Source organism: Pleurodeles waltl, chromosome 8, assembly GCF_031143425.1.
Source record: "Pleurodeles waltl isolate 20211129_DDA chromosome 8, aPleWal1.hap1.20221129, whole genome shotgun sequence".
Taxonomy (NCBI): domain Eukaryota; kingdom Metazoa; phylum Chordata; class Amphibia; order Caudata; family Salamandridae; genus Pleurodeles; species Pleurodeles waltl.
This window is the reverse complement of record NC_090447.1, coordinates 1,193,195,563-1,193,222,255: the sequence shown is the minus strand read 5'-3', so window position 1 is coordinate 1,193,222,255 and position 26,693 is coordinate 1,193,195,563. Positions and strand designations below refer to the sequence as shown.

Genomic DNA, 26,693 nt, shown 5'->3' with positions numbered 1-26,693 from the left:
TGACAGTAGATCCACAGCCTGCATAGCTGGACAACTACGCTCTGTGTTGCTCTATGACAATGCATCACATTCACCTCAATGGACTTCGAAAACGTTGTGGGACCCAACTGTGAGGGTCGATGATGACGCAGTGACCCCAATGCGTGGAAAATATCAACGCATCACCTTTGCAGTTGCTCCTCGACGTTGACGCTTGCTCCATCCAAGGTACTGTTTCAGTGGACCCTGCTTGGGCTCTGTCGCTGGCCTAGCCTCCTTCGTGGTCAGCCTGGATTTTGGATTTGCACCAGTCCCTCATGACCTCAAGTAAACTTTCGTCTGCTAGTGGCTTATAAGCACTGTTTTTACATTTAATGTTTAAAAATTCATATCTTAAGTTCCACTCATTGGAATTTTGTCATTTTAGTCTTATTGTCCTCAGATAAATATTTTCTATTTTTCTAAACTGGAATGGAGTCTTTTGTGGTGTCTTTCACCGTGTTACTATAATTAGGTTTTGCACAAATACTTTACACCTTTCCTTTTAAGTTAAGCTTGGCTGCTCTGTGCCAAGGTACCAGAGGGTGTGCACAGGTTAATTTAGCCTGACTAGGATTGTGGACCTTACTTGGACAGGGTGTATACCTCTACCAGCTAGGAACCGAATTTCTAACATTAGGTATGTGCTTGCCTGACAGTTTTTTTAAAGCCCCTATTATGAAAATGAAGGGAAGTTCTCCTGAAATATATTTTAAGTTGAGTGAGCAATGTTACACCTCAAGAAGTTGTTTTACATACATGGAGTATTTTTCTACTTTTTTTCTTTCTTTTCACAACACCGGTGCACGAAATTTTTATGTTTTCTCTCAGCACATTTTATATTTTTCATAAGGATTTTTTTTACATATTACATTCCCGTCCAATAAGATCGTCAGCTCTCTGGCTCCTTCCTTCAAGATCTCAAATTATCCATATAAAATCAATCTAAAAAAACAAAGACAAGTTACAATTGGCCCAGCTAACTACATACATTACTAAAGGAAGCTTCACTGGCAAGTAGAGGTGTAACCAAGGTGCAAATGGCCATGGTACAACCAAGGAAAATCGGTCCTTTGTCATGTAGGCGGGAATTAAAATACAGCCATAATTCAAGTTCAGTGGGCCCTCAAGGCCCCCTGAGCCCCAGTGCCACTGCACATGCTACACTATTGATAGCAATGCCACTGCTGGCAAGCTGATCAAGAGAACAGCCTTCAAGCAACGCAATGATTTTATGGACCATAAATTTGGTCTGTCAAAGACCATGAGAATGTTCTGCTCTGAACAGACCTTGCAGGGCAGGCTGCAAATACAGGTTAGGATAGCCACTGCTAGAGCTCCTGGCTGGATACAGTAGGAAACAGCAGAAAAAGTGACATCTTAAATTTTTTGTGTACTTTCAAAGCCTGGTGGGGGCACCACAGAAAGACGAAAGTGTTAAGCAGAGTGATCCAACCTAAAGCAGCCGCTGTCTGCTGCTCCATGAGCAGAATTAACCTGCAAATGAATCGGGGAGTAACATTTCAGAGTATTAGCAATTTTAGATAAGGATTTGAATTACTACAACATGAGAGCAGACAGCACTAATAATCCGTCACCACCCGTGCTAACACTGCGAGTATGACAAAGACTAAGTGAGTCAACTGTAGCGCAACCTTAGTAGTGTACCACCAATACAAACCTTAGTAACTCTGTCACTATCATCGTAATTTCTGCTACTGCGAAGTATTTAAGTGCACACCTTAGTCACCCTACCAGTGTGGCAATCAGAGCTACCCATTCATCATCAGTGCCTTTACCAAATGGTCAAGCATACCTCTCAACAGCTTCCCTTCTTCACCTGCCTTTTTGCTGGGGCAACAGGCTAGGGGTTGCAGTGTCAGATAACAAACAGAGTGGCTCATAATAGCTTGCACATCATGTGCTGTAAATACCAGATGTCACCATTTAGGATCTTCAAGAGGAGGGAAAGTTTAATGGGCCTTGTCGGGATTTGAACTCGGGACCTGCCCATCAGTACTCTTTTCATTGAAGGAATGTCTCATTGAGCTATTCCTCCATCGTAGACTCATCGCCTCCGAAGACTGAAGCACAACACAGCCCATGTATAAAATAATACTACTTTGTGAAGTTTGACGTGCACTTGAATCACTGTTTATTCAGTGTATTTTAAACATAGGAATCACATATACGACTGACCGCAGAATTATGTCACGATATCATACTTTGATAAACAAATCAGGAGTCCCCTGCTAAAATTGAGAATCTCAACTGCCAAGTGCTGCTATAAAAGGTGGAGAATTATGTGTTCAAATCCCCAATCAGTGCAAGTACCACCAGTAAAACACATTTAACTCAGTTAACATCAGCAGCATTACATCTATGCAAACCAAAGTAATTCAGTACCATTCATTCAAACCTTAGTAACCCAGTGAACATCAGTGCTCGGATACCCTCGCAGGTGACAGGCAGCACACTCTACAAATCCGCCTTACATTACATACATTACATTACATACATTACATTACAGTGTATTACATTCCATCAGTGAAGTGCAAATACCACTTGAAAAAACCTTAGTTGCCTAGTCCCTGCCGTTACCAGTACCAAGGGTACATGCCATAGTAACTCATGTCATCATTATCAGTGCCATAGTGCATTCCCTATAAAGTGATTCACGATCAGTATCGCAATAACACCAGGTAAGCCTTATTAACCAATATCTGAGTTCCCCAATTTTTTCTATGTCTATGTGTGTCTTATTTCTGATGTTTGTATGTCATTTTACAGAAGAATAAAACGCTTGTTTGCATAGTACAGATTATATGAAATAGGCCCTGAGTCACCAGCTGCCAGTACCAATAATGCAAGCCTGTGTAACTCAGTGGATATGCCCATTGGCCACAGAGCCTGGTGTTTCTAGGATTGGAAAGCCTCATGATTGAGAAGGGATGCAGAACCTATCACTTTTAAGTCTAGGTGGGTGCAGAGGAAATGTGCACCCCCATAATGTTAAGAATACTGTCTCTGTAAGTCTCACCGAAAAAGTGTGCTGATAAATCTTATATCCAAATTTCTTAGGATCATGAGATCTGCAGGTTGGACAACATTAAACTTCAGCAGCGATTGGATGCCCTGCAAGATGAACTGTTGCTGGGGGACTTGCAGCTGAAAGATCTCCTGGGAAACAACTATCACAGAGTGAAGAGCAAAGTCTTCTCGTTCAATGTAACCAGAAGCAAGCTGCCAGATGTGCATCTCCCACCACCCAGTGGTAATCTTATAGTGTATGACAGAGGTGAGTAGCTGCTACTTCACCAGCTAACTGTAACAGCTTACTGCATGTAGACTGAAAGATTTCACCGAGACAGCAATATTTCCTAGCAACATTTTTGGTCTCGCTTATATAGTTAAATAATGTGAAACCTAGTAAATGTCTGCGAGACTAAGCAGCATAGAGTACTTTAAAAAATACAATCCTGCACGAGGCATACAGCGAAGCCCTTTTTTAAATTTGCTGGTAAGGCATTATTTTCTCATGGACATGGCAGGCTTGACTCAAAAAGCCATTTGCGCACCTACGTTGCACTTAACCTTGCAAATGACTTGGTTCACAATGGTTTATTCCCAGTAAGGTGTTAAATAATGTACATTTATACTCGTAAAATGATTTACTCATGAAAAAGTCCTTCAGCATGGTGTAATTTCATGTTTCATGAAAAGGGCAGAGAGCACCCAGTTTGTGGTGTATTTACAGTACTTTACAGGCTGTTTTCCATCTCAAGTATGTTTCTTAATGTAATTTTCTCAGGGTGCTGGAAAAAATACTAATTGGGTTAAGAGAGTGGAGGCGATATCCCCCAGATTAGTGCAGCACTTGTTGAACTGGTTTCTATATAGGAAAAATATTTTCAAATGTAGAAAGCAAAATGTAAAGGAAAATTCACAAATGTGTTAGCAACATGGTGTAAGAAAATTGTGACTGCTGCAGACCACCAGCAGGAGTGGGCGAATCCTCTGTGAATTATCTGATTATCGGAAGATTACTCCAAAAAGAGAAGGAAACCTCAGAGGTGATTATCTGAATAAATGAATTGAAGTCGGGCCTACTTTGCTCAGTAAGAAGAGTGGCTTTTACTTCACATTTTTTATTGCTGCAGTATCATTGTGCACACTTTGGTGTCATTGTTTAATAATCATGTCTCGTACAGTAAAGTTGAAGCTAATTTGGGGTGAAGTAAGATTGTGGTCCTACTGTTTCTGCATTGTGTTGCAGCTGTGTTGATCAGGGCACAGTTGAAGGAAGAATGTAGGATATAATGGGTTGGGCTTTGTTTTTTGCGTTTTCCGATAACCCATTGTGTCTCTTGAAAGGGAGCTTCTTGGCAGGGTCTACACCAAATGCAGCAGTACCATGCCACGTACCATTGTTGGGGATGCAAAGGAGTGGGCATTCTATTTAAGTGACATTATCTTCTTTATTTTTTAAAAATGTTCTCTCATTGCCTTTATTCTGTCCTTAGTTTTATTTTTGCTTTTCTTACCACTTTTTCCTTCCAGAGCTTATATTGGTTGTTGTCATGTGGAATTAAAAAGCAATGGCAATGCACTCTCTACTAGGTTAATAACTGCCTTATCGGTATCTGACCTTTCAGTGACTTGGAACCTCATGATTGATGTCTAAGTTATAGGTTTTGTGATGAAGAACCTAATTACCCTTTCTAAACGGACCAAGTACTAGAAAACTATAACAACTTGAAAAATTATGTTGTTCACAAAAAATCTTCTCAACAAGGGATGGTTGATAGTGCTTTTTCCCAAATTAAAAGGGAAGAAATACAGAGTCTTAACTCTTACAGCCAAACAAGCCAGTGTTAAGACTAACTCTTGGGAACCTGAAGAAGGGCAGTGCCTGCAAAGAAGCTTCAGGCTCCAACTCAATTATAACATTTATGGCCTTATTAAAGTCTCATCAACACAAAAAGGAGGGCTGAGGGAGTTTTATACACCTGCAGGTGTTCGCTCCCAATTCATATAAATAGCACACAAAGAAACACCTGGGTCTGCGAAGAGGTAGAGAAGGAAAATCCTATCTGTTCCCTTTTTAGGATACATTCCTACACACACCACAGGTGGCATCATTGGGAATCTCCTCTCTCTGGGACGACTCCCTCTCTGAGAAGGAGAAACTCTTCGGATGTTTTAGAAGAGTTGGTAGAAACCATGCTGTGAACTGAAGGGTGGTGAGGTACGCAGAGCAAACAAAAAGAAATTAAATTGACTATAGGACAGGCAGACAATTGCATTCATGCTTACTTGGGTCAAGGTTTGCTTTGATGTGTTACTCCATACAGGTCAACATGTTTCTGCCAGACATCGCTCAAAAGAGGTGTATTGGCATTTGTCAGGACCTATTCAGGATTGCTCCTGCTCAATATGTTTAGTAGTAAATATTACCTCTGTATTGTCAAACACCTTCCTGAGTGTAGTTTAGTTTGTGGTGGGAATAGTAAATTTGATCCCTTCTATGTCCATCTCCTTACCCAAAATGGCTTACACGATAGTGGTAATACTAAATATTACCACTTTCATTTCCAACACCTTCCTCAAAATGGCTTTCATCAGAGTGTTAATAATAAGAAAATCTGACCCCTCCAATGCCTGACATCTTACCTAATGTGTTAACTGTGGGGATAGGAAATCTGACTCCTCCAGTGCCCAACACCTTCCCCAAAATAGCTTAGGCTGGAGTGGTAATAGTAAATCGTACTCCTCTAAAGCACATAAACATTCACAAAATGGTTATGTTGGAGTGGGAACAGTAAGTGTAACCCCTTCGGTGTACAATAACCTCCCCAAAGTAGGTTAGTTTGGAGTATAGTATATATTTTCTTTTTAAAGTTGAACTTGATGAAAGATGTGTTGCAGAGTGGGGTAGGAACAATAGATGATATTTATTTTAATAATGTATGTTTTGTAGTATTGGGTCCTATGAATTGTTTGTATGCTTTGACTGATAAAAATAAACTTTTGCTGTTTAAGATATATTTTGTTAATATACATTTTAATTATTCCAGCACATAGATTTATGTACTTTTTTTTTACAAATAGTTTTATTGGCAACATCTGTCCATTGCATTCTTTCACATACCTCTGTATTAATATTCATTTACATATTTTTCATGTTTTGAAAGATGTTTCCATTTCTCATATCACACACAGCTATATTTTATATTGTTATATGTTTTGTACGCAATTCTTTTTTGACATGTACTATTGTCATACTTGGACTCTTGCTCTAGGCAAGACTGCTGGTTTAGGGATGACAGCACTTTTGTTTGTAGGCGACTAAGCCAATCCTACAACAACTCGCAACTGTCGGCTCCCGGCTCACAAGCAGTACCTCACCAAAAATCCAAATAGTAAAAGGTGTTTTTTGGCAGCCTTCACGCATGGACTCAAGGGTGCGACATCTCAGGGGAGTCATGGTTAAATGGAGATTACCCTTTTCTCACATGAGCAACAAGTCTCAGTCACGCACAGGTATTGAAGGAGATGCAGTAAAGTTTTCAAAAGGTTTTATTAACAAGACTGCAATCTACTGTAAAATGCACAGGCTGCAATGATTAGGATAATGAACAATGCAAGAAACAGAATTGTAAAACTGAGAGTCATGAATATAAAGACCCCCACCATCTTGCAATAACATGAGATGTAAAATAGACCTAATACCCTAGCATGATAAACCTAATCTCAAACCTGAAGAGAGCTACATGTGCTAAACCTAATCTGCCAGTACCATGTCCATGAAAAGAGTCCTCCAACCCTTGGTAGCTCGGAATGAGGTCTCTAAATCAGATTCTGTGGGGACACGAAGGCTAGGTCTGCATCAAGGCGACATGTAGCATAGATAGCATTGATGGCATCTGGTAGGAATCCCTCTGATAACCTAGTCTGTGTGAGATGTATTTATACAGATCTTGTAGGACACCTGACGCAGGTATGTTCCCAAACAATAGATAAGAAGGCATGCTTGGGGTGGCAATTATATAAACAATTCCCTTAAAAGGACTTTATGCTACTGTCACACGTACGTGGGAAAGTAAATGATGTGAATACCTGTGTATATTACTTGTCTTTGATGCTGACAATGACTCCATTTTGGAAGAAATAATTAAATAAATGTGCTAAAACAGAGCAAGCTAAGTAGGCTAAAAGTCACTAGATGATGGGGGTACAGGCCTAAAAGCAAAAAGGCTAAGCTATCTCCTGATTCCCAATAAAACGAAATAGGATCCACTACACCCTCCCCATTGTCAGAACAAGTATGACGCCATTATGATGATGCCAGAGAAGGTGAATGAACCCTAGCTAAAATGCTCTGGACTAAAACAAACTAAAATCTTATTAAAATATGACTAAAATCTAATTAAAAACTTGTTAAAAATAGCTAAAACATATGAAAAGACAAAAATGTCGACGTGACAAGCACAGCAGGCCAAGGTTAAGGGCAATGTTGGCAAAACTTTGAAACTTTAGAATAAGCCAATGGTCATATTTATTTAAAAGTAGTCATGATCTTGAAGAATGTCTTCAAAGCCATCGAAAGGAAGGGCATCCAGGAAAAAGACCACATTATCAGATGTCAGATTGATGACATGATTGGCAGACAGATCCATGGAGCAGTAGTGCACAGCAGCCTCAAGCGCAGGATCACCTGCGAGGGCAGCACCATCCAAAGTGCCTAAAGGATCCAGATAGTCCACCAAGGGCTGCTCGTAAGTGGCCTCACAAATCAGCCTCAGTCTCATGGGGCACAACCGTGAATGAACCCTCATCGGGAACATCAGCAGTTCTGGTCCACAGGAGGCGCTGGTGGAACAGCAAGTCACACCAAAGGTAAATGTTCGAAGAGTCACCAGGTGCAATGAAAGAATGGTTGAACACACCATAAGACTGGTCGGAATGGCAGTGACCAATCATGCTTCAAATTCTTCCCGCAAAATGAGCACCAAAGAACTGCACTATGCGATCACGGCACAGCTGGGCTGGTGGTAGTAGCTCCATCACCCCGCTTAGCTGGGAAGGCACAACCACTGCATATCAGGAACAACAGCAGCAGTATATCAGTGATCAATGCCAAAGTCACAGGAAAGCTGCCAAACACGCTGAAAAAGAGTGAATGGAGGGCTGAAGGAATGACTCTGAAGACACTCTGGAAGATGGACACGAATCCAGACCCAACAGCTTAAAGAAGTGCACAACCCCTGTAGTGCTTTAAGCATTGACTATTCCAGATACCAGCTCTCTAAAGTTGGTATTTAATAGGGATTATATCTCAGCTGATGATTTTGCTATCTGGAGAGCATATGGCTCTGTTGCCGATGTCAACACAACTTGTTTCTGGAACAGTAGCGCCTTTAGTCTGTTCAGCTTGTCATAATTTACATTAGGAGTATCAATGTGAGGCCACATTTCAGCTACTCTTATCTCTTGCGTGGGGGGCAATAAAACATGTCCGCAACAAGTTACAATCTCAGAGACTGAAATTGCGTAGGCAATTCCTGGTCTCATACCGCAACAGCTTTGTTCGTTCAGGACAACATAACTTCCATTCGAAAGTATATGAAATGCTGGATGAATCAAATAGACCCTTCAGATAACAGGCCAGGTTTGCAACCCCTGCATTGCAAAGGCCATGAAGGGACACCAGTTTACAAATCATTGAATGACTAACAGTAGTCTCACATTCGCTTCTGCTGAGAAAGACCTCTGTTTCACCATTCAGACACTTATATTCAAAGGGCAACTCCCACTCTTCTTTAATATAGCTATAGCCTAGCAGCTCGTATCTGGCCACGGCAAGATGCTTCAAGCATTTTGAAAAATGAAAGGTGGAAATGGGAAGATTTATAATGCCATGTATGACCCATACTGTTGAAGGACTTTCTGCAACCGTGAAAGGCAACTTGAAGCGTGGCGAAACTCGCTTCCTTTTTAGCCATTGTCTGCCGTTCCCTGGATAAATTAAAAGCAGGAAACAGGTCACTACTGTTAATGTCTTTTAATGGAACGCGGCCATTTTTCAGAATCTGTAGTGGCTTACCTAACTGCACAATGAAGGCAGTTGACTTTATCCATGGTGTAAAAAGTACGTCATTCTGAATGATGTCTATCGCAGATGACACTGTTATAGGAAGGAAGTATATGCTGTTCAACAGAGTGTTCATGCCATTAGTGACAACTGCTAAAGCCTTTTCCAAATTTTCCTTATCTACCCGCCTTAAACGCACCGCTTCTTCCATTTGAGAAAGTTTCCAGATCTCATTGTATATGGCATAGATTAATCTTTTAGAGCGTGGCTGTCAGGGACCTAACAAGAAATCTTTTAAGTCTGTGTCTTCAGATAGCGTATAAAGATGTTCCTTAACTGCTGCTAAGTTGTTAGTCTGTAACCGTTGTTGGCACAGCTTACCCACACTGCATGTAGTAACTATACCTGAGTGTTGACCAAAGGCAAAGCAAGGGTCCTCCATGCTAATCTTGGAACCCCCTGGGGAAAGAACAAAACGCGCCTGACACCCATTTGTGTCTATTGGCCACAATAACTACCCGCCAGGACTAGAAAGTGAAGAAATATGGGTACCAGCCTGAACATTTGCATCTAATTCTTCCTCTGTGATGTTCAGAAAGGACTGTCAATTGGTGAATTTTGCCGATGTGGGGATACTGGGCGGATTCATTTCCTTTATTTTTGCTAACCCTAGACAGGATGTCTGTTGAATTGTGTCATTCAAAAAGATCATTTGAACAGGAATAAGGCATGTTCTAAATAAAGCTTCCCCACCCTGAATTTGTCAATCTTGTGTTCCTCATACACTTTTTACATTGGTAATATTCTTCCAGTATTCGTATCCTTCAACTGCAAGTCGATAAGTAAAGGAATCTGAATAAATCAGTTTTGTGTTTGTTAGCAAAATCTTCCTAATTTTAGAAGGTGGTAACTTGAAAGAGTATAATTCTGCATTCTTAACGTCATGCCCAGAAAAATATGTGAATTTATCTGAATAATGCTTTGGGCTCCCCACAGGTGGAGGTGAACACCCACTGTCTGTAACTGAATACTGATCTGTGTCTTGTTGCTCGGTGCAGGTAGTAATGTCCTCAGTTATCATAACAGAACATTTCTCCATAATTCTTTGTGTAAGTGTACACATTATCACTTTCAAATTCAGTATAATCCCGCAATTCAGCTAGCATAGAATAAACTGTTTGAACATCACAGTCATCAGAAACAGCACAAGGTGTGATTACTTCAGTCATTGAAATTTGAAAGACATATGGTATTTGAATGACCTCAGTAGGCCCGTATATATCAAATGGATCTTTATCCCAAATAATCCCAACAGGAATTGGCACTGCTGAAATATTAGCAAGGGACAAGTCTCTTCAGACCTTATGTGAGGAAAGATATGGAGTTAAGACTTCATCCACAGGCTCAACAGAAGAGCGTTCAGGAAGATAATGACCATTTATAAGGAGAAAGAAAACAGTCATGAAACCAAACCATAATAGAAAGGAAAGTAATGTCAGAAATATCCACAGAGAGTTCCATGGATAAATTAAATAGTTATTTTTAAGCCATATCTACTGTGTCTTTGAAACAGTTTCACTTGCAGGAATGGATGAAGTCAAAGAAAAGTAATCGATGTCGATGAAATAACCAGAAGCAGTCTCTGCAAACACAGGAGGCGGTGCATTACTGGTAGATGGCTCCACTTCACGTGGAGGTTCATAGTAGACAATGTCATCTGTGTGTGTTGAGCTGGAGTAGAAGAGAGCCACATCTTGGACAGTTGTGGTCAGTGTAGTGGTAACAGGAATCAGCAAAAGCTAATTTTCTGCCCTCCCCATGCTCGAGGAGGCGTTTGTAGCATTGTTGTACATGCTAGTGTAGTTAGAAGAGTTGCTGTTTCTTCTTTGAAGAGGTATGTCCTGTTGGGTAGTGAGATGGGACAGGTAACTACCCAAGGGACCTCTGGGTCTACTGTGCAGGATTGGCCACATGGTGTAGTTTGATGTTGTCAATGGAGACAAATCTGTTTGCTTTGGAACCAGGCAGCGGTGGTAGGATGACAGTTCTGGTACCTTGTAGTCCCAGGACTTGGTTCCGTGCTCTGTAGGATGGGCCAAATTCCTTCTTCATAGCAATCTTCTCACAACCAGATCCCCAACTTTAGGAATCCAGCCAGTAGAGGTTATCAAATCCCTTATTCCTAAGGTGGCAGCACTGGCAGATGAATTATCATCACAAAATTGCTGAAGCTCCTGTAAGACAGTGAGACATTCATTTATGTCAAAAGTTGTATCTGCTGCCACCAAACCAGGGCCATCTAGATCAGGTACATACATAGGTATCCCAAAGAGAACCTCATAAGGGGTGCACCCTCCCAAAGACCGTTTAGGCAAATTATTCAGTGCTCTCTGGACCCCACATAGGTGATGAAGCCAACTGCGGCCAGAACCTAGTACTCTAGCTGTTAAGGACTGCTTTAGATCTCGATTCCTCCTCTCCCTGACCGAAGTTCCCTCGAGATGATAGGATGAGGAGTAATGGAGTTCAACACCCATCATCCTCTTGGTGCCCATGAATTCCTTAGAGGCAAACGCAAGGCCCTGATCCGAATGGAATGCTGCAACCGCATATGTATTGATACAGATCAGCAAGTCTTTTATAACAGTTCGAGCGTCAGCCGACCAATGTGGCCATTCCCACAGGAATCTAGAACAAGAATCTACTGTGACTAAGATGTATTTGTATGCACCATAAGGTTGTAGAGGACCACAATGGTCCAGGTGCACACATTGTAGTAGCCTATTGGGATGTTTGTGATGGCAAATGTCACAACAAAGAATGTATTGCTTGGTCTGTTTGTATAGACCTGGAATCCAGAAGCGTTTCTGTAAGAGTGTTATTTTGGCCGCAACACCAGCATGGGCAGAGGTGACACCCTCATGTGCTGCTTTTATTAAATCTAATTTCAGATCTTGGTTGGGGACCACTCGATCTCCAACCCCAGGAAGTGTTGCATAGGCAATATTCTGAGCACTGATGTGGTATGAGTATTTTGTAGGGTATGCTTTTGTGAGAGGCTTGCCTTCAGCCGAAGCTTTCACGGCAGCCAACATTTCATTGTCCAATCTTGTGTGGGAATGAGTCACTGCAGCAACAGAAGCTGCAGCTGCTGTGGATTTGGCCCCTTCATAAGCCAGGGTGCTGCCAATAACGTGTACACCTACACATTGGTGGCCCAATATATGGACTACATGAGTATTAGGTAGCTTATCCTTAAGATCAGCTACCCTCCCCCTCAGAGTTCTTTGTTTTATGGTGTTCTCTTTGGAGTCTCTGAATCCGTTCAATCACCAATGATTAAGATAATCATTATATGACCTAGTACGAATCACAAACAATCAATTTGAGTTGTCCTGGATCAATATGTTCCAGTGCTAGGATAAGGGCTTTAAGTTCAGCAATCTGAGCTGTGCAGTCCCACAGGGTCTGTGTGTAGGTATTATGAGGGTGGAAGATACCATCCTTCATCACTCCGCTCACGGCTGTGCAAGCGGCTGAGTATTGATGTTTAGTACCTACAGCTGGTAGTGCTGAACAATCAGTGTAAATTACAGTATGGCATCTGTCAAGCGGCAAAATGTCTAGAGGTGCGGGGTACTCTTGTTCATATTGGAGAAATCTTGTGTCTGAAGTTTGGGATCAAAGATGTAATCAACATTTGTGGCAGTCAGGGAGGTTGCCCATTGAATCCAACAGGGATGTAATTCTTTAGCGTTAGGAACGCTTGCTTTGGTGATGGCCTCTAAGGCTGGCACCGGGGTAATGACAATAATGCATTTCCCTTAGGCAAGTGACCTCTCTTTGATGACAGCCATCTGTATTCTACTGCAGTTAAAAAAAAGTCTGTGGGTGCAAAGCATTGTTCTGCATTGGAATATAAATGTGATTTATATGCAATGGGCACCACGTCGCCCTCATTAAAGGTGACATAAATGAACTCAATGGCACCAGCTGCCACTGTGGTAAAGACAATAATGCATTTCCCTTAGGCAAGTGGCCTCTCCTTGATGACAGCCATCTGCACTGCAGTTAGAATTTTTTCAGTTGGTGCAAAGCGTTGTTCTGCCTCAGAATATAAATATGATTTAAAAGCTATGGGCACTGTGTCTCACTCGTTTAAGATGACATAAGTGAACCCAGTGGCACCAGCAATTATTCTGATGGCTAAATTTGTTTTGTTGTATCGGGGTGTAAGTGTTTTGATTCTAGCATGTCCTGTTGCAATCCTCTAAGAATGCTTGTGTGTTCCACTGTCCATTGTCTGCTAGAAAAATCAGGGTGTAATAAGTCATAGAGTGGCTTAATGCGTTGTGCATAGTCAGAAATGTAAGTTCTGCCAAAGTTAGTTTCTTGATAGTATTTGGTGCCTGGAGTTGAGCACACTTATCTAAAAAGTGAAGGCCATGATCTTGACCTCATTTGATAGCTCGTATCCCAGGAATAATAAACTGAGAAAGGCTATTTTAGTTCTCCTAAAATTACATTTGTAACTGAGGGCTGAGAATCCCAGAACTATCCGATCGACACTGGCAAGATGAATGTTGAGGTTGTTATCTGTGAGATAGATGTCATCCACATAGGACAACTCCTCGAGAGCACTATAATGCAATGTTGAAGTACCACGGGCTGAGAATAGCTGCGGGCTGTTCTTATAGCACTGGGGCAAACAACAGATACGTTTCTGTGAGCCAAATGAGAATGCACTCAGGACCTGACTTTCATGTGCTAAATTTTGGTAGAAAAAAGCATTGGAGATATCCAAGGTTGTTTTGTATTTTTACGCACTATGTTGTTAATTAGTGCTGTGCTGTATAAATTTTGTATTGCGTATGTGCGTAAAACACTATTTAAGTGTCTGTAATCTAAGACTATTCTATATGAATGGTCAGGTTTTGCAACAGGGAATAATGGGATATTAATTCCAGAGACACAGGGCTCAATTACACCCTGGTACTTGAGCTGAGTTAGGATCTCCCTCACTGGAGCTTTAGCTTCGTGTTTAATGGGATATTGTGGCTGAGCTTGGATGTAGACCTAGTCAGTATTACATGGTAAGGAGAATTCTTATCCCAACCTACATGGCTGCAATATAGCCCAATTGACAGTGTAGGCTTCCTTTACCGCCTGTGGAACAAGATCAGAGAAAGAAGGAAAAATGACATCCTCCCCATGTGGGAGCTTAAGGACGTGCTCAGGTGGCCAGACTCTTTCAGCCAACAGGATATCACATCTAAGTTCATCCCAGAAAATTACACTAATAGAGAACTATGGCCCTCATTATGACCCTGGCGGTGTTGCACCGCCAGGGCCAACGGGGGCGGGAGCACCGCCGACAGGCCGGCGGTGCTCCCTTGGGCATTCTGACCGCGGAGCTTTGGCCTCGGTCAGAAATGGAAAACCGGCGGTCTCCCGCCGGTTTTCCGTTGCCCATTTGAATCCCCCATGGTGGCGCAGCTCGCTGCGCCGCCATGGGGGATTCTGACACCCCCTACCGCCATCCTGTTCCTGGCGGTTCGCCCGCCAGGAACAGGATGGCGGTAGGGGGTGTCGCGGGGCCCCTGGGGGCCCCTGCAGTGCCCATGCCAATGGCATGGGCACTGCAGGGGCCCCCGTAAGAGGGCCCCGCTAGTATTTCACTGTCTGCATGGCAGACAGTGAAATACGCGACGGGTGCAGTAGCACCCGTCGCACCTTCCCACTCCGCCGGCTCGATTACGAGCCGGCTTCATGGTGGGAAGGTCGTTTTCCCCTGGGCTGGCGGGCGGCCTTTCGGCGGCCGCCCGCCAGCCCAGGGGAAAAGTCAAAATACCCGCCGCGGTCTTGCGACCGCGGTACGGTATTTTGACGGCGGGACTTTGGCGGGCGGCCTCCGCCGCCCGCCAAGGTCCGAATGAGGGCCTATGTCTCCCTCAATTTGGATATTTAAATCATAAACCCTGTCGGGTGTGAGAACAAGCCCATCCGCAGTCTCAACTGCAATAAAGTCGCTAGTTGCAGATGATTTTCAGACTCTGGGGACATATTGTGCCTTCTGCCACGCTGTCCAGCAATGTCACAACTCACATCTTGTTCTTCAGCAATGTTCTCAAGTTTACTGCCATTTTTTATTGAAAGTGCTGCCACCTTTATCTTTTTAACCCCTTCGCTGCCAGGCCTTTTCCCCCCTCCTGTGCCAAGCCTTTTTTTGGCTATTTGGGGCAGTTCGCGCTTAGGCCCTCATAACTTCTTGTTCACATAAGCTACCCACGCCAAATTTGCGTCCTTTTTTTCCAACATGATAGGGATTCTAGAGGTACCCAGACTTTGTGGGTTCCCCTGAAGGAGACCAAGAAATTAACCAAAATACAGTGAAAATGTAGATTTTTTAAAAAAAAATTGGAAAAAAGGGCTGCATAAGGCAGCTCGTGGTTTTTTCCCTGAAGATGGCACCAACAAAGGGTTTGTGGTGGCAAGATCACCATCTTTCCAGCTTTCAGGAACAGGCAGACTTGAATTGGAAAACCCATGTTTTCAATACAATTTTGACATTTTACTGGGACATACCCAATTTTTACTATTTTTTGTTGTGGTTTCAGCCTCCTTCCAGTTAGTGACCAAAATGGGTGAGAAACCAATGCTGGATCCCAGAAAGCTAAACATTTCTGAAAAGTAGACAAAATTCTAAATTCAGCAAGGGGTCATTTGTGTAGATCCTACAAGTGTTTCCTACAGAAAATAACATCTGAAATAAAAATATATTGAAATTGAGGTGAAAAAAACAGCCATTTTTCTCCACGTTTTACTCTGTAACTTTTTCCTGCGATGTCAGATTTTGTAAAGCAATATACCGTTACGTCAGCTGGACTCTTCTGGTTGCGGGGATATATAGGGCTCGTAGGTTCATCAAGAACTCTGGGTACCCAGAGCCAATAAATGAGCTGCACCTTGCAGTGGGTTTTTATTCTATAACGGGTATACAGCAATTCATTTGCTGAACTATAAAAAGTGAAAAATAGGTATCAAGAAAACTTTTGTATTTCCAAAATGGCCACAAGATAAGGTGTTGAGAAGCAGTGGTTATTTGCACATCCCTGAATTCCGGGGTGCCCATACTAGCATGTGAATTACAGGGCATTTCTCAAATAGACGTATTTTTTACACACTGCCTTACATTTGGAAGGAAAAAATGTAGAGAAAGACAAGGGGCAATAACACTTGTTTTGCTATTCTGTGTTCCCCCAAGTCTCCCGATAAAAATGGTACCTCACTTGTGTGGGTAGGCCTAGCGCCCACAAAAGGAAATGGCTCAAAACACAACGTGGACACATCACATTTTTTCACAGAAAACAGAGGTGTTTTTGCAAAGTGCCTACCCGTTGATTTTGGCCTCTAGCTCAGTCATCACCTGGGGAAACCTAGCAAACCAGCGCATTTCTGAAAACTAGACACCTAGGGGAATCCAAGATGGGGTGACTTGTGGGGCTCTGACCAGGTTCTGTTACCCAGAATCCTTTGCAAACCTCAAATTGTGACAAAAAAACACTTTTTCCTCTCATTTCAGTGACAGAAAGTTCTGGAATCTGAGAGGAGCCACAAATTTCCTTCCACCCAGCCTTCCCCAAAGTCTCCCGATAAAAATGGTACCTCACTTGTGTGGGTAGACCTAGCGCCGGCGAAAGGAAATGCCCCAAAACACAACGTGGACACATCACATTTTCAGAAGGAAAACAGAGCTGTTTTTTACAAAGTGCCTAGCTGTGGACTTTGGCCTCTATCTCAGCCCGCACCTGGGGAAACCTAGCAAGCCTACGCATTTTTTAAAACTAGACACCTAGGGGAATCCAAGATGGGGTGACTTGTGGGGCTCTGACCAGGTTCTGTTACCCAGAACCCTTTGCAAACCTCAAAATTCGAACGAAAAAAACACTTTTTCCTCTCATTTCGGTGACAGAAAGTTCTGGAATCTGAGAGGAGCCACAAATGTCCTTCCACCCAGTGTTCCCCCAAGTCTCCCGATAAAAATGGTACCTCACTTGTGTGGGTAGGCCTAGCGCCCACGAAAGGAAATGGCCCAAAACACAACGTGGACACATCACATTTTTTCACAGAAAACAGAGGTGTTTTTCGCAAAGTGCGTACCTGTGAATTTTGGCCTCTAGATCAGCCGGCCCCACGGGGGGCAGAAATGGCCTAAAATAAATTTGTCCCCCCCACCCCCCTGGGGAGCGACCCTTGCCTACGGGGTCGCTCCCCCTGCGTGACATTGGCGCAAAAAAAAAAGATCCCCGGTGCCTAGTTGTTTCTTCCACCCTTGGGGGCAGATTGACCTAAAATCGTCCGATTTACCCCCAAGGGGGGCAGAAATGGTCTAAATACAATTTGCCCCCCAGGGGAGCGACCCTTGCCTAATGGGTCACTCCTCATCTCCCAAAAAACAAACAAACAAAAAAAAAATACAAAACAAATATTTGCCCCAGCGCCTAGAGGTTTCTGCCCCCCTTGGGGGCAGATCAGCCTAATAACAATAGGCCGATCTTCCCCCGGGGGGGGGCAGAAATGGCCTAAAATAAATTTGCCCCCCGCTCCCCAACCCCCCGGGGAGCGACCCTTGCCTACGGGGTCGCTCCCCTTGCGTGACATTGGCACAGAAAAAAAAAATCCCCGGTGCCTAGCTGACCTGAAATCGGCCGATCTGCCCACAAAGGGGGCAGAAATGGCTTAAATACAATTTGCCCCTCCAGGGGAGCGACCCTTGCCTAAGGGGTCGCTCCCCATCTGTAAAACAACAACAAAACAAAAAAATGTGTTGGTATCTGCCCCCCTTGGGGCAGATCGGCCTAATTAAAATAGGCTGCTCTGCCCCCCAGGGGGGCAGAAATGGCCTAAAATAAATTTGCCCCCCAGGGGAACGACCCTTGCCTAAGGGGTCGCTCCCCTTGCGTGAAATTCACGGAAAAAACAAAAACTCCCTGGTGTCTAGTGGTTTCTGTCCCCCTTGGGGGCAGATTGGCCTCATAAAAATAGGCCAATCTGCCCCCAAGGGGGGCAGAAATGGCCTAAATATAATTTGCCCCCTAGGGGAGCGACCCTTGCCTATGGGGACGCTCCCCACCTCAAAAATACAAAACAAAACCAAAAAAAATGATCCCTGGTGCCTAGAGGTTTCTGCCCCCCCTGGGGGCAGAAAAGGCCTTTAAAAAAAAATGCCCCCCCTGGGAACGACCCTTGCCCAAGGGGTCGCTCCCTCATGCCAATTTCATTTAAAAAAAAAAACATCCCTGGTGTCTAGTGGGCGTTTTGACAGCCGGATTGCTTGCAATCCGGCTGCCAAAACTCTGAGAGAGACTTCAAAGGGAAGGAAATAACTTTTTTAATTCGAATTATAGGCCGATCTGCCCCCGGGGGGGGTCAGAAAACGACCCTTGCCCAAGGGGTGGCTCCCCTTGCGTGAAATTCGCGGGAAAAAAAACTCCCTGGTGTCTAGTGGTTTCTGTCCCCCTTGGGGGCAGATTGGCCCAATAAAAATAGGCCAATCTGCCCACAAGGGGGGCAGAAATGGCCTAAGTATAATTTTCCCCCTATGGGAGCGACCCTTGCCTAAGGGGTCGCTCCGCACCTCAAGATTTAAACAAAACAAAAAAAAAAAAATACTCCCTGGTGCCTAGAGGTTTCTGCCCCCCCTGGGGGCAGAAAAGGCCTTTAAAAAAAAATGCCCCCCCTGGGAACGACCCTTGCCCAAGGGGTCGCTCCCTCATGCCAATTTCATTTTAAAAAAAACATCCCTGGTATCTAGTGGGCGTTTTGACAGCCGGATTGCTTGCAATCCGGCTGCCAAAACGCTGAGAGAGACTTCAAAGGGAAGGAAATAACTTTCCTTCCCTTTGAAGTCTCTCAGCCTCCTCCACGTGATTGGAAGAGAAATGCTTTTGCATTACTCTTCCGATCGTGCTGGAGGAGGAGGCCTTGTGACAATCAGCACGCGCTCATGCGTTGATGTCACGGGGTGGGGGGGAGGGCTTCCCCTTCCATCCCTGCCTTGGGGGGGGAACCCCACAGAGGGAGCGCTAGCACTCCCTCTGGGCTCTGTGCCCAGGACGTAATGGTTACGTCCTGGGCACACGAGCACTGTGCCTCAGGACGTAACCATTACGTCTTGGGCACAGAAGGGGTTAAACTGTGGCTTTTGTTGTGGGGACTTGTCTGAAAACCTTAGTAAACCTTTCTTTTGTTTCACGTAGTCAGGACGTTGCTCTGACCGGCTCACTCTCTCGCTACATCTATCTGGTGCCTACTGAAAGGAACGAGAGGGACGTGAATCAGTATATCTGTCAGGAGCTTTCATATTTTCCCTATTTCTGTGATTACATCTCCTTTTGGAGTTCTCCGGGTGTGGAAAGTCTGCTCCATAACTTTGTCTGTCTTTAATTTGTTTTTGTTTATCCCAGCAAGTTTCAGAACCCTCGTATGCTTGTTTGGTACCTTCCTTAGGGGTAGTACTCTGTATTTCCGGCTTTTTTGGCTTGATCTCCCAAACTATCCCATCCTATACTATTATAGGTATTATAGGTATTGGAAATAATTTTTGGTCGCTGTTTCTCCTGTTTCAAGTGTGGAATCTCTTGAGCCGCTGGCGTATGGCCAACGCTACAGCTTCCCTTTTAATATTACTAAGTATTATTGAGGAGATTGTGTCAAAGTTACGCATCAGTTTCACCCCCAAAAATAGGACTTGAGCAGCCCCATGTTCGTTCTGAATTTGTTTTAACACTTCCAGTAAATTGGCAAGTGTCGGGGTACCATGTGCGATAGTGTAGATCGCAACAAAGACTATACCCCATGTGGTGCAGTCCTCCACTGAGGAAACCATTCCAAATGGCAAGCACATTGTGAGAATTCCATGTTTTTCCTGTGGTTCTGTATGGGGAAACACAGCTTCCAGCTGATTAGTTTTCTGGGCTATCCAGGATGGGATTTTCTCTTGGTCCATGGGCACTTTGCCCATGATAGAATGTACTGGACGGCACAGGCACCTACCAGGGACCGGCATCAGACGAAGGCTTGAATCAGAAATTAATACCATCCTCGTCACCAAATTCTGTAATACCGATCCGTAAACAGGTAATCTTTGAAGTATTTATTTTGTAATATTGCAAGCCCGCACACCACGAACCGTCTCATCTCAGACCCACTTCAACTGCCCACTCCTAGAGTTCCATTTGGAACCTCTGAACCTTTCTCAAAGCGTTCCAATTCAACCCATCATTACATGTACTGTTTGTGGATTAATCCCAGTAGTGGCCAATTGATATCTAGCAGGTTCCGGTGATTCTGGATGTGCTGGTGTTGTGTTCAAAGTTCGCATTACAAACTGAACAAGTCACTATTTAGTGTTTCTAGCTCATTGTAAAGACTGCACAGATCCGCTGCCTGCATATTTTGTACACTGGGGTGCTGTGTATATGTAGCAAACATTGGCCACGTTGGTCCGTCATTACCTAAGGACCTAATCTCACAGGTTGTGTTACGTGTGGTAGGTTGCCATTCAATCAGTTCGATTGTTCTTGATAAGTAATCAGTATTTCAAGATACTGGTATGCTTGGCACGTTGTGGTACGTTTGCAATTCTGTATATGTGGAATGTGTATGTTGTTGTCACGTAGGCTCTCGTTATTCTAATGAGAATACTGGATTTTGAGCAGCAGAATCGCCTGCGTTGTTGGAGACTGAGTCTTACCCACTACAGGTGACACCTGTCGCCCTAATCTGGGTTTTGCTCCTGCTAACTAGCAGTGCCTCATCTCCACCCAAGGGCAGGGATGATTGCGCAGCTGAGCGCAAGACATAATTGATTTCTGAGGGAAACCGTGTTCACTCAGGTCTCATCTGTTTCTCTCAGTTACATTAGTCTCACATGCACAATGACAAACAGAGGCAGTATATGTTTCAATAAGATTTTAATGAAGCTACTGCATCTTAGATAGCAAAGCATGTACTACAATAACCAGGACGATGTGTGTTCCACTGTCCATTGTCTGCTAGAAAAATCAGGGTGTAATAAGTCATAGAGTGGCTTAATGCGTTGTGCATAGTCAGAAATGTAAGTTCTGCCAAAGTTAGTTTCTTGATAGTATTTGGTGCCTGGAGTTGAGCACACTTATCTAAAAAGTGAAGGCCATGATCTTGACCTCATTTGATAGCTCGTATCCCAGGAACAATAAACTGAGAAAGGCTATTTTAGTTCTCCTAAAATTACATTTGTAACTGAGGGCTGAGAATCCCAGAACTATCCGATCGACACTGGCAAGATGAATGTTGAGGTTGTTATCTGTGAGATAGATGTCATCCACATAGGACAACTCCTCGAGAGCACTATAATGCAATGTTGAAGTACCACGGGCTGAGAATAGCTGCGGGCTGTTCTTATAGCACTGGGGCAAACAACAGATACGTTTCTGTGAGCCAAATGAGAATGCACTCAGGACCTGACTTTCATGTGCTAAATTTTGGTAGAAAAAAGCATTGGAGATATCCAAGGTTGTTTTGTATTTTTACGCACTATGTTGTTAATTAGTGCTGTGCTGTATAAATTTTGTATTGCGTATGTGCGTAAAACACTATTTAAGTGTCTGTAATCTAAGACTATTCTATATGAATGGTCAGGTTTTGCAACAGGGAATAATGGGATATTAATTCCAGAGACACAGGGCTCAATTACACCCTGGTACTTGAGCTGAGTTAGGATCTCCCTCACTGGAGCTTTAGCTTCGTGTTTAATGGGATATTGTGGCTGAGCTTGGATGTAGACCTAGTCAGTATTACATGGTAAGGAGAATTCTTATCCCAACCTACATGGCTGCAATATAGCCCAATTGACAGTGTAGGCTTCCTTTACCGCCTGTGGAACAAGATCAGAGAAAGAAGGAAAAATGACATCCTCCCCATGTGGGAGCTTAAGGACGTGCTCAGGTGGCCAGACTCTTTCAGCCAACAGGATATCACATCTAAGTTCATCCCAGAAAATTACACTAATAGAGAACTATGGCCCTCATTATGACCCTGGCGGTGTTGCACCGCCAGGGCCAACGGGGGCGGGAGCACCGCCGACAGGCCGGCGGTGCTCCCTTGGGCATTCTGACCGCGGAGCTTTGGCCTCGGTCAGAAATGGAAAACCGGCGGTCTCCCGCCGGTTTTCCGTTGCCCATTTGAATCCCCCATGGCGGCGCAGCTCGCTGCGCCGCCATGGGGGATTCTGACACCCCCTACCGCCATCCTGTTCCTGGCGGTTCGCCCGCCAGGAACAGGATGGCGGTAGGGGGTGTCGCGGGGCCCCTGGGGGCCCCTGCAGTGCCCATGCCAATGGCATGGGCACTGCAGGGGCCCCCGTAAGAGGGCCCCGCTAGTATTTCACTGTCTGCATGGCAGACAGTGAAATACGCGACGGGTGCAGTAGCACCCGTCGCACCTTCCCACTCCGCCGGCTCGATTACGAGCCGGCTTCATGGTGGGAAGGTCGTTTTCCCCTGGGCTGGCGGGCGGCCTTTCGGCGGCCGCCCGCCAGCCCAGGGGAAAAGTCAAAATACCCGCCGCGGTCTTGCGACCGCGGTACGGTATTTTGACGGCGGGACTTTGGCGGGCGGCCTCCGCCGCCCGCCAAGGTCCGAATGAGGGCCTATGTCTCCCTCAATTTGGATATTTAAATCATAAACCCTGTCGGGTGTGAGAACAAGCCCATCCGCAGTCTCAACTGCAATAAAGTCGCTAGTTGCAGATGATTTTCAGACTCTGGGGACATATTGTGCCTTCTGCCACGCTGTCCAGCAATGTCACAACTCACATCTTGTTCTTCAGCAATGTTCTCAAGTTTACTGCCATTTTTTATTGAAAGTGCTGCCACCTTTATCTTTTTAACCCCTTCGCTGCCAGGCCTTTTCCCCCCTCCTGTGCCAAGCCTTTTTTTGGCTATTTGGGGCAGTTCGCGCTTAGGCCCTCATAACTTCTTGTTCACATAAGCTACCCACGCCAAATTTGCGTCCTTTTTTTCCAACATGATAGGGATTCTAGAGGTACCCAGACTTTGTGGGTTCCCCTGAAGGAGACCAAGAAATTAACCAAAATACAGTGAAAATGTAGATTTTTTAAAAAAAAATTGGAAAAAAGGGCTGCATAAGGCAGCTTGTGGTTTTTTCCCTGAAGATGGCACCAACAAAGGGTTTGTGGTGGCAAGATCACCATCTTTCCAGCTTTCAGGAACAGGCAGACTTGAATTGGAAAACCCATGTTTTCAATACAATTTTGACATTTTACTGGGACATACCCAATTTTTACTATTTTTTGTTGTGGTTTCAGCCTCCTTCCAGTTAGTGACCAAAATGGGTGAGAAACCAATGCTGGATCCCAGAAAGCTAAACATTTCTGAAAAGTAGACAATATTCTAAATTCAGCAAGGGGTCATTTGTGTAGATCCTACAAGTGTTTCCTACAGAAAATAACATCTGAAATAAAAATATATTGAAATTGAGGTGAAAAAAACAGCCATTTTTCTCCACGTTTTACTCTGTAACTTTTTCCTGCGATGTCAGATTTTGTAAAGCAATATACCGTTACGTCAGCTGGACTCTTCTGGTTGCGGGGATATATAGGGCTCGTAGGTTCATCAAGAACTCTGGGTACCCAGAGCCAATAAATGAGCTGCACCTTGCAGTGGGTTTTTATTCTATAACGGGTATACAGCAATTCATTTGCTGAACTATAAAAAGTGAAAAATAGGTATCAAGAAAACTTTTGTATTTCCAAAATGGCCACAAGATAAGGTGTTGAGAAGCAGTGGTTATTTGCACATCCCTGAATTCCGGGGTGCCCATACTAGCATGTGAATTACAGGGCATTTCTCAAATAGACGTATTTTTTACACACTGCCTTACATTTGGAAGGAAAAAATGTAGAGAAAGACAAGGGGCAATAACACTTGTTTTGCTATTCTGTGTTCCCCCAAGTCTCCCGATAAAAATGGTACCTCACTTGTGTGGGTAGGCCTAGCGCCCACAAAAGGAAATGGCTCAAAACACAACGTGGACACATCACATTTTTTCACAGAAAACAGAGGTGTTTTTGCAAAGTGCCTACCCGTTGATTTTGGCCTCTAGCTCAGTCATCACCTGGGGAAACCTAGCAAACCAGCGCATTTCTGAAAACTAGACACCTAGGGGAATCCAAGATGGGGTGACTTGTGGGGCTCTGACCAGGTTCTGTTACCCAGAATCCTTTGCAAACCTCAAATTGTGACAAAAAAACACTTTTTCCTCTCATTTCAGTGACAGAAAGTTCTGGAATCTGAGAGGAGCCACAAATTTCCTTCCACCCAGCCTTCCCCAAAGTCTCCCGATAAAAATGGTACCTCACTTGTGTGGGTAGACCTAGCGCCGGCGAAAGGAAATGCCCCAAAACACAACGTGGACACATCACATTTTCAGAAGGAAAACAGAGCTGTTTTTTACAAAGTGCCTAGCTGTGGACTTTGGCCTCTATCTCAGCCCGCACCTGGGGAAACCTAGCAAGCCTACGCATTTTTTAAAACTAGACACCTAGGGGAATCCAAGATGGGGTGACTTGTGGGGCTCTGACCAGGTTCTGTTACCCAGAACCCTTTGCAAACCTCAAAATTCGAACGAAAAAAACACTTTTTCCTCTCATTTCGGTGACAGAAAGTTCTGGAATCTGAGAGGAGCCACAAATGTCCTTCCACCCAGTGTTCCCCCAAGTCTCCCGATAAAAATGGTACCTCACTTGTGTGGGTAGGCCTAGCGCCCACGAAAGGAAATGGCCCAAAACACAACGTGGACACATCACATTTTTTCACAGAAAACAGAGGTGTTTTTCGCAAAGTGCGTACCTGTGAATTTTGGCCTCTAGATCAGCCGGCCCCACGGGGGGCAGAAATGGCCTAAAATAAATTTGTCCCCCCCACCCCCCTGGGGAGCGACCCTTGCCTACGGGGTCGCTCCCCCTGCGTGACATTGGCGCAAAAAAAAAAGATCCCCGGTGCCTAGTTGTTTCTTCCCCCCTTGGGGGCAGATTGACCTAAAATCGTCCGATTTACCCCCAAGGGGGGCAGAAATGGTCTAAATACAATTTGCCCCCCAGGGGAGCGACCCTTGCCTAATGGGTCACTCCTCATCTCCCAAAAAACAAACAAACAAAAAAAAAATACAAAACAAATATTTGCCCCAGCGCCTAGAGGTTTCTGCCCCCCTTGGGGGCAGATCAGCCTAATAACAATAGGCCGATCTTCCCCCGGGGGGGGGCAGAAATGGCCTAAAATAAATTTGCCCCCCGCTCCCCAACCCCCCGGGGAGCGACCCTTGCCTACGGGGTCGCTCCCCTTGCGTGACATTGGCACAGAAAAAAAAAATCCCCGGTGCCTAGCTGACCTGAAATCGGCCGATCTGCCCACAAAGGGGGCAGAAATGGCTTAAATACAATTTGCCCCTCCAGGGGAGCGACCCTTGCCTAAGGGGTCGCTCCCCATCTGTAAAACAACAACAAAACAAAAAAATGTGTTGGTATCTGCCCCCCTTGGGGCAGATCGGCCTAATTAAAATAGGCTGCTCTGCCCCCCAGGGGGGCAGAAATGGCCTAAAATAAATTTGCCCCCCAGGGGAACGACCCTTGCCTAAGGGGTCGCTCCCCTTGCGTGAAATTCACGGAAAAAACAAAAACTCCCTGGTGTCTAGTGGTTTCTGTCCCCCTTGGGGGCAGATTGGCCTCATAAAAATAGGCCAATCTGCCCCCAAGGGGGGCAGAAATGGCCTAAATATAATTTGCCCCCTAGGGGAGCGACCCTTGCCTATGGGGACGCTCCCCACCTCAAAAATACAAAACAAAACCAAAAAAAATGATCCCTGGTGCCTAGAGGTTTCTGCCCCCCCTGGGGGCAGAAAAGGCCTTTAAAAAAAAATGCCCCCCCTGGGAACGACCCTTGCCCAAGGGGTCGCTCCCTCATGCCAATTTCATTTAAAAAAAAAAACATCCCTGGTGTCTAGTGGGCGTTTTGACAGCCGGATTGCTTGCAATCCGGCTGCCAAAACTCTGAGAGAGACTTCAAAGGGAAGGAAATAACTTTTTTAATTCGAATTATAGGCCGATCTGCCCCCGGGGGGGGTCAGAAAACGACCCTTGCCCAAGGGGTGGCTCCCCTTGCGTGAAATTCGCGGGAAAAAAAACTCCCTGGTGTCTAGTGGTTTCTGTCCCCCTTGGGGGCAGATTGGCCCAATAAAAATAGGCCAATCTGCCCACAAGGGGGGCAGAAATGGCCTAAGTATAATTTTCCCCCTATGGGAGCGACCCTTGCCTAAGGGGTCGCTCCGCACCTCAAGATTTAAACAAAACAAAAAAAAAAAATACTCCCTGGTGCCTAGAGGTTTCTGCCCCCCCTGGGGGCAGAAAAGGCCTTTAAAAAAAAATGCCCCCCCTGGGAACGACCCTTGCCCAAGGGGTCGCTCCCTCATGCCAATTTCATTTTAAAAAAAACATCCCTGGTGTCTAGTGGGCGTTTTGACAGCCG

The 26,693-nt window shown here is 44.6% G+C and overlaps 1 protein-coding gene across 1 annotated transcript in view; it reads left to right on the top strand.

The window, feature by feature from the left end:
* The window catches only part of LOC138250515 (fibrinogen-like protein 1), a 227,151-nt gene that overhangs the window by 36,193 nt on the left and 164,265 nt on the right, over window positions 1-26,693 (top strand). The window contains exon 3 of the mRNA XM_069205465.1: window positions 3,100-3,316. Coding sequence (XP_069061566.1) covers window positions 3,100-3,316 — 217 coding nt within the window. The remainder of the gene's footprint in view (window positions 1-3,099; window positions 3,317-26,693) is intronic.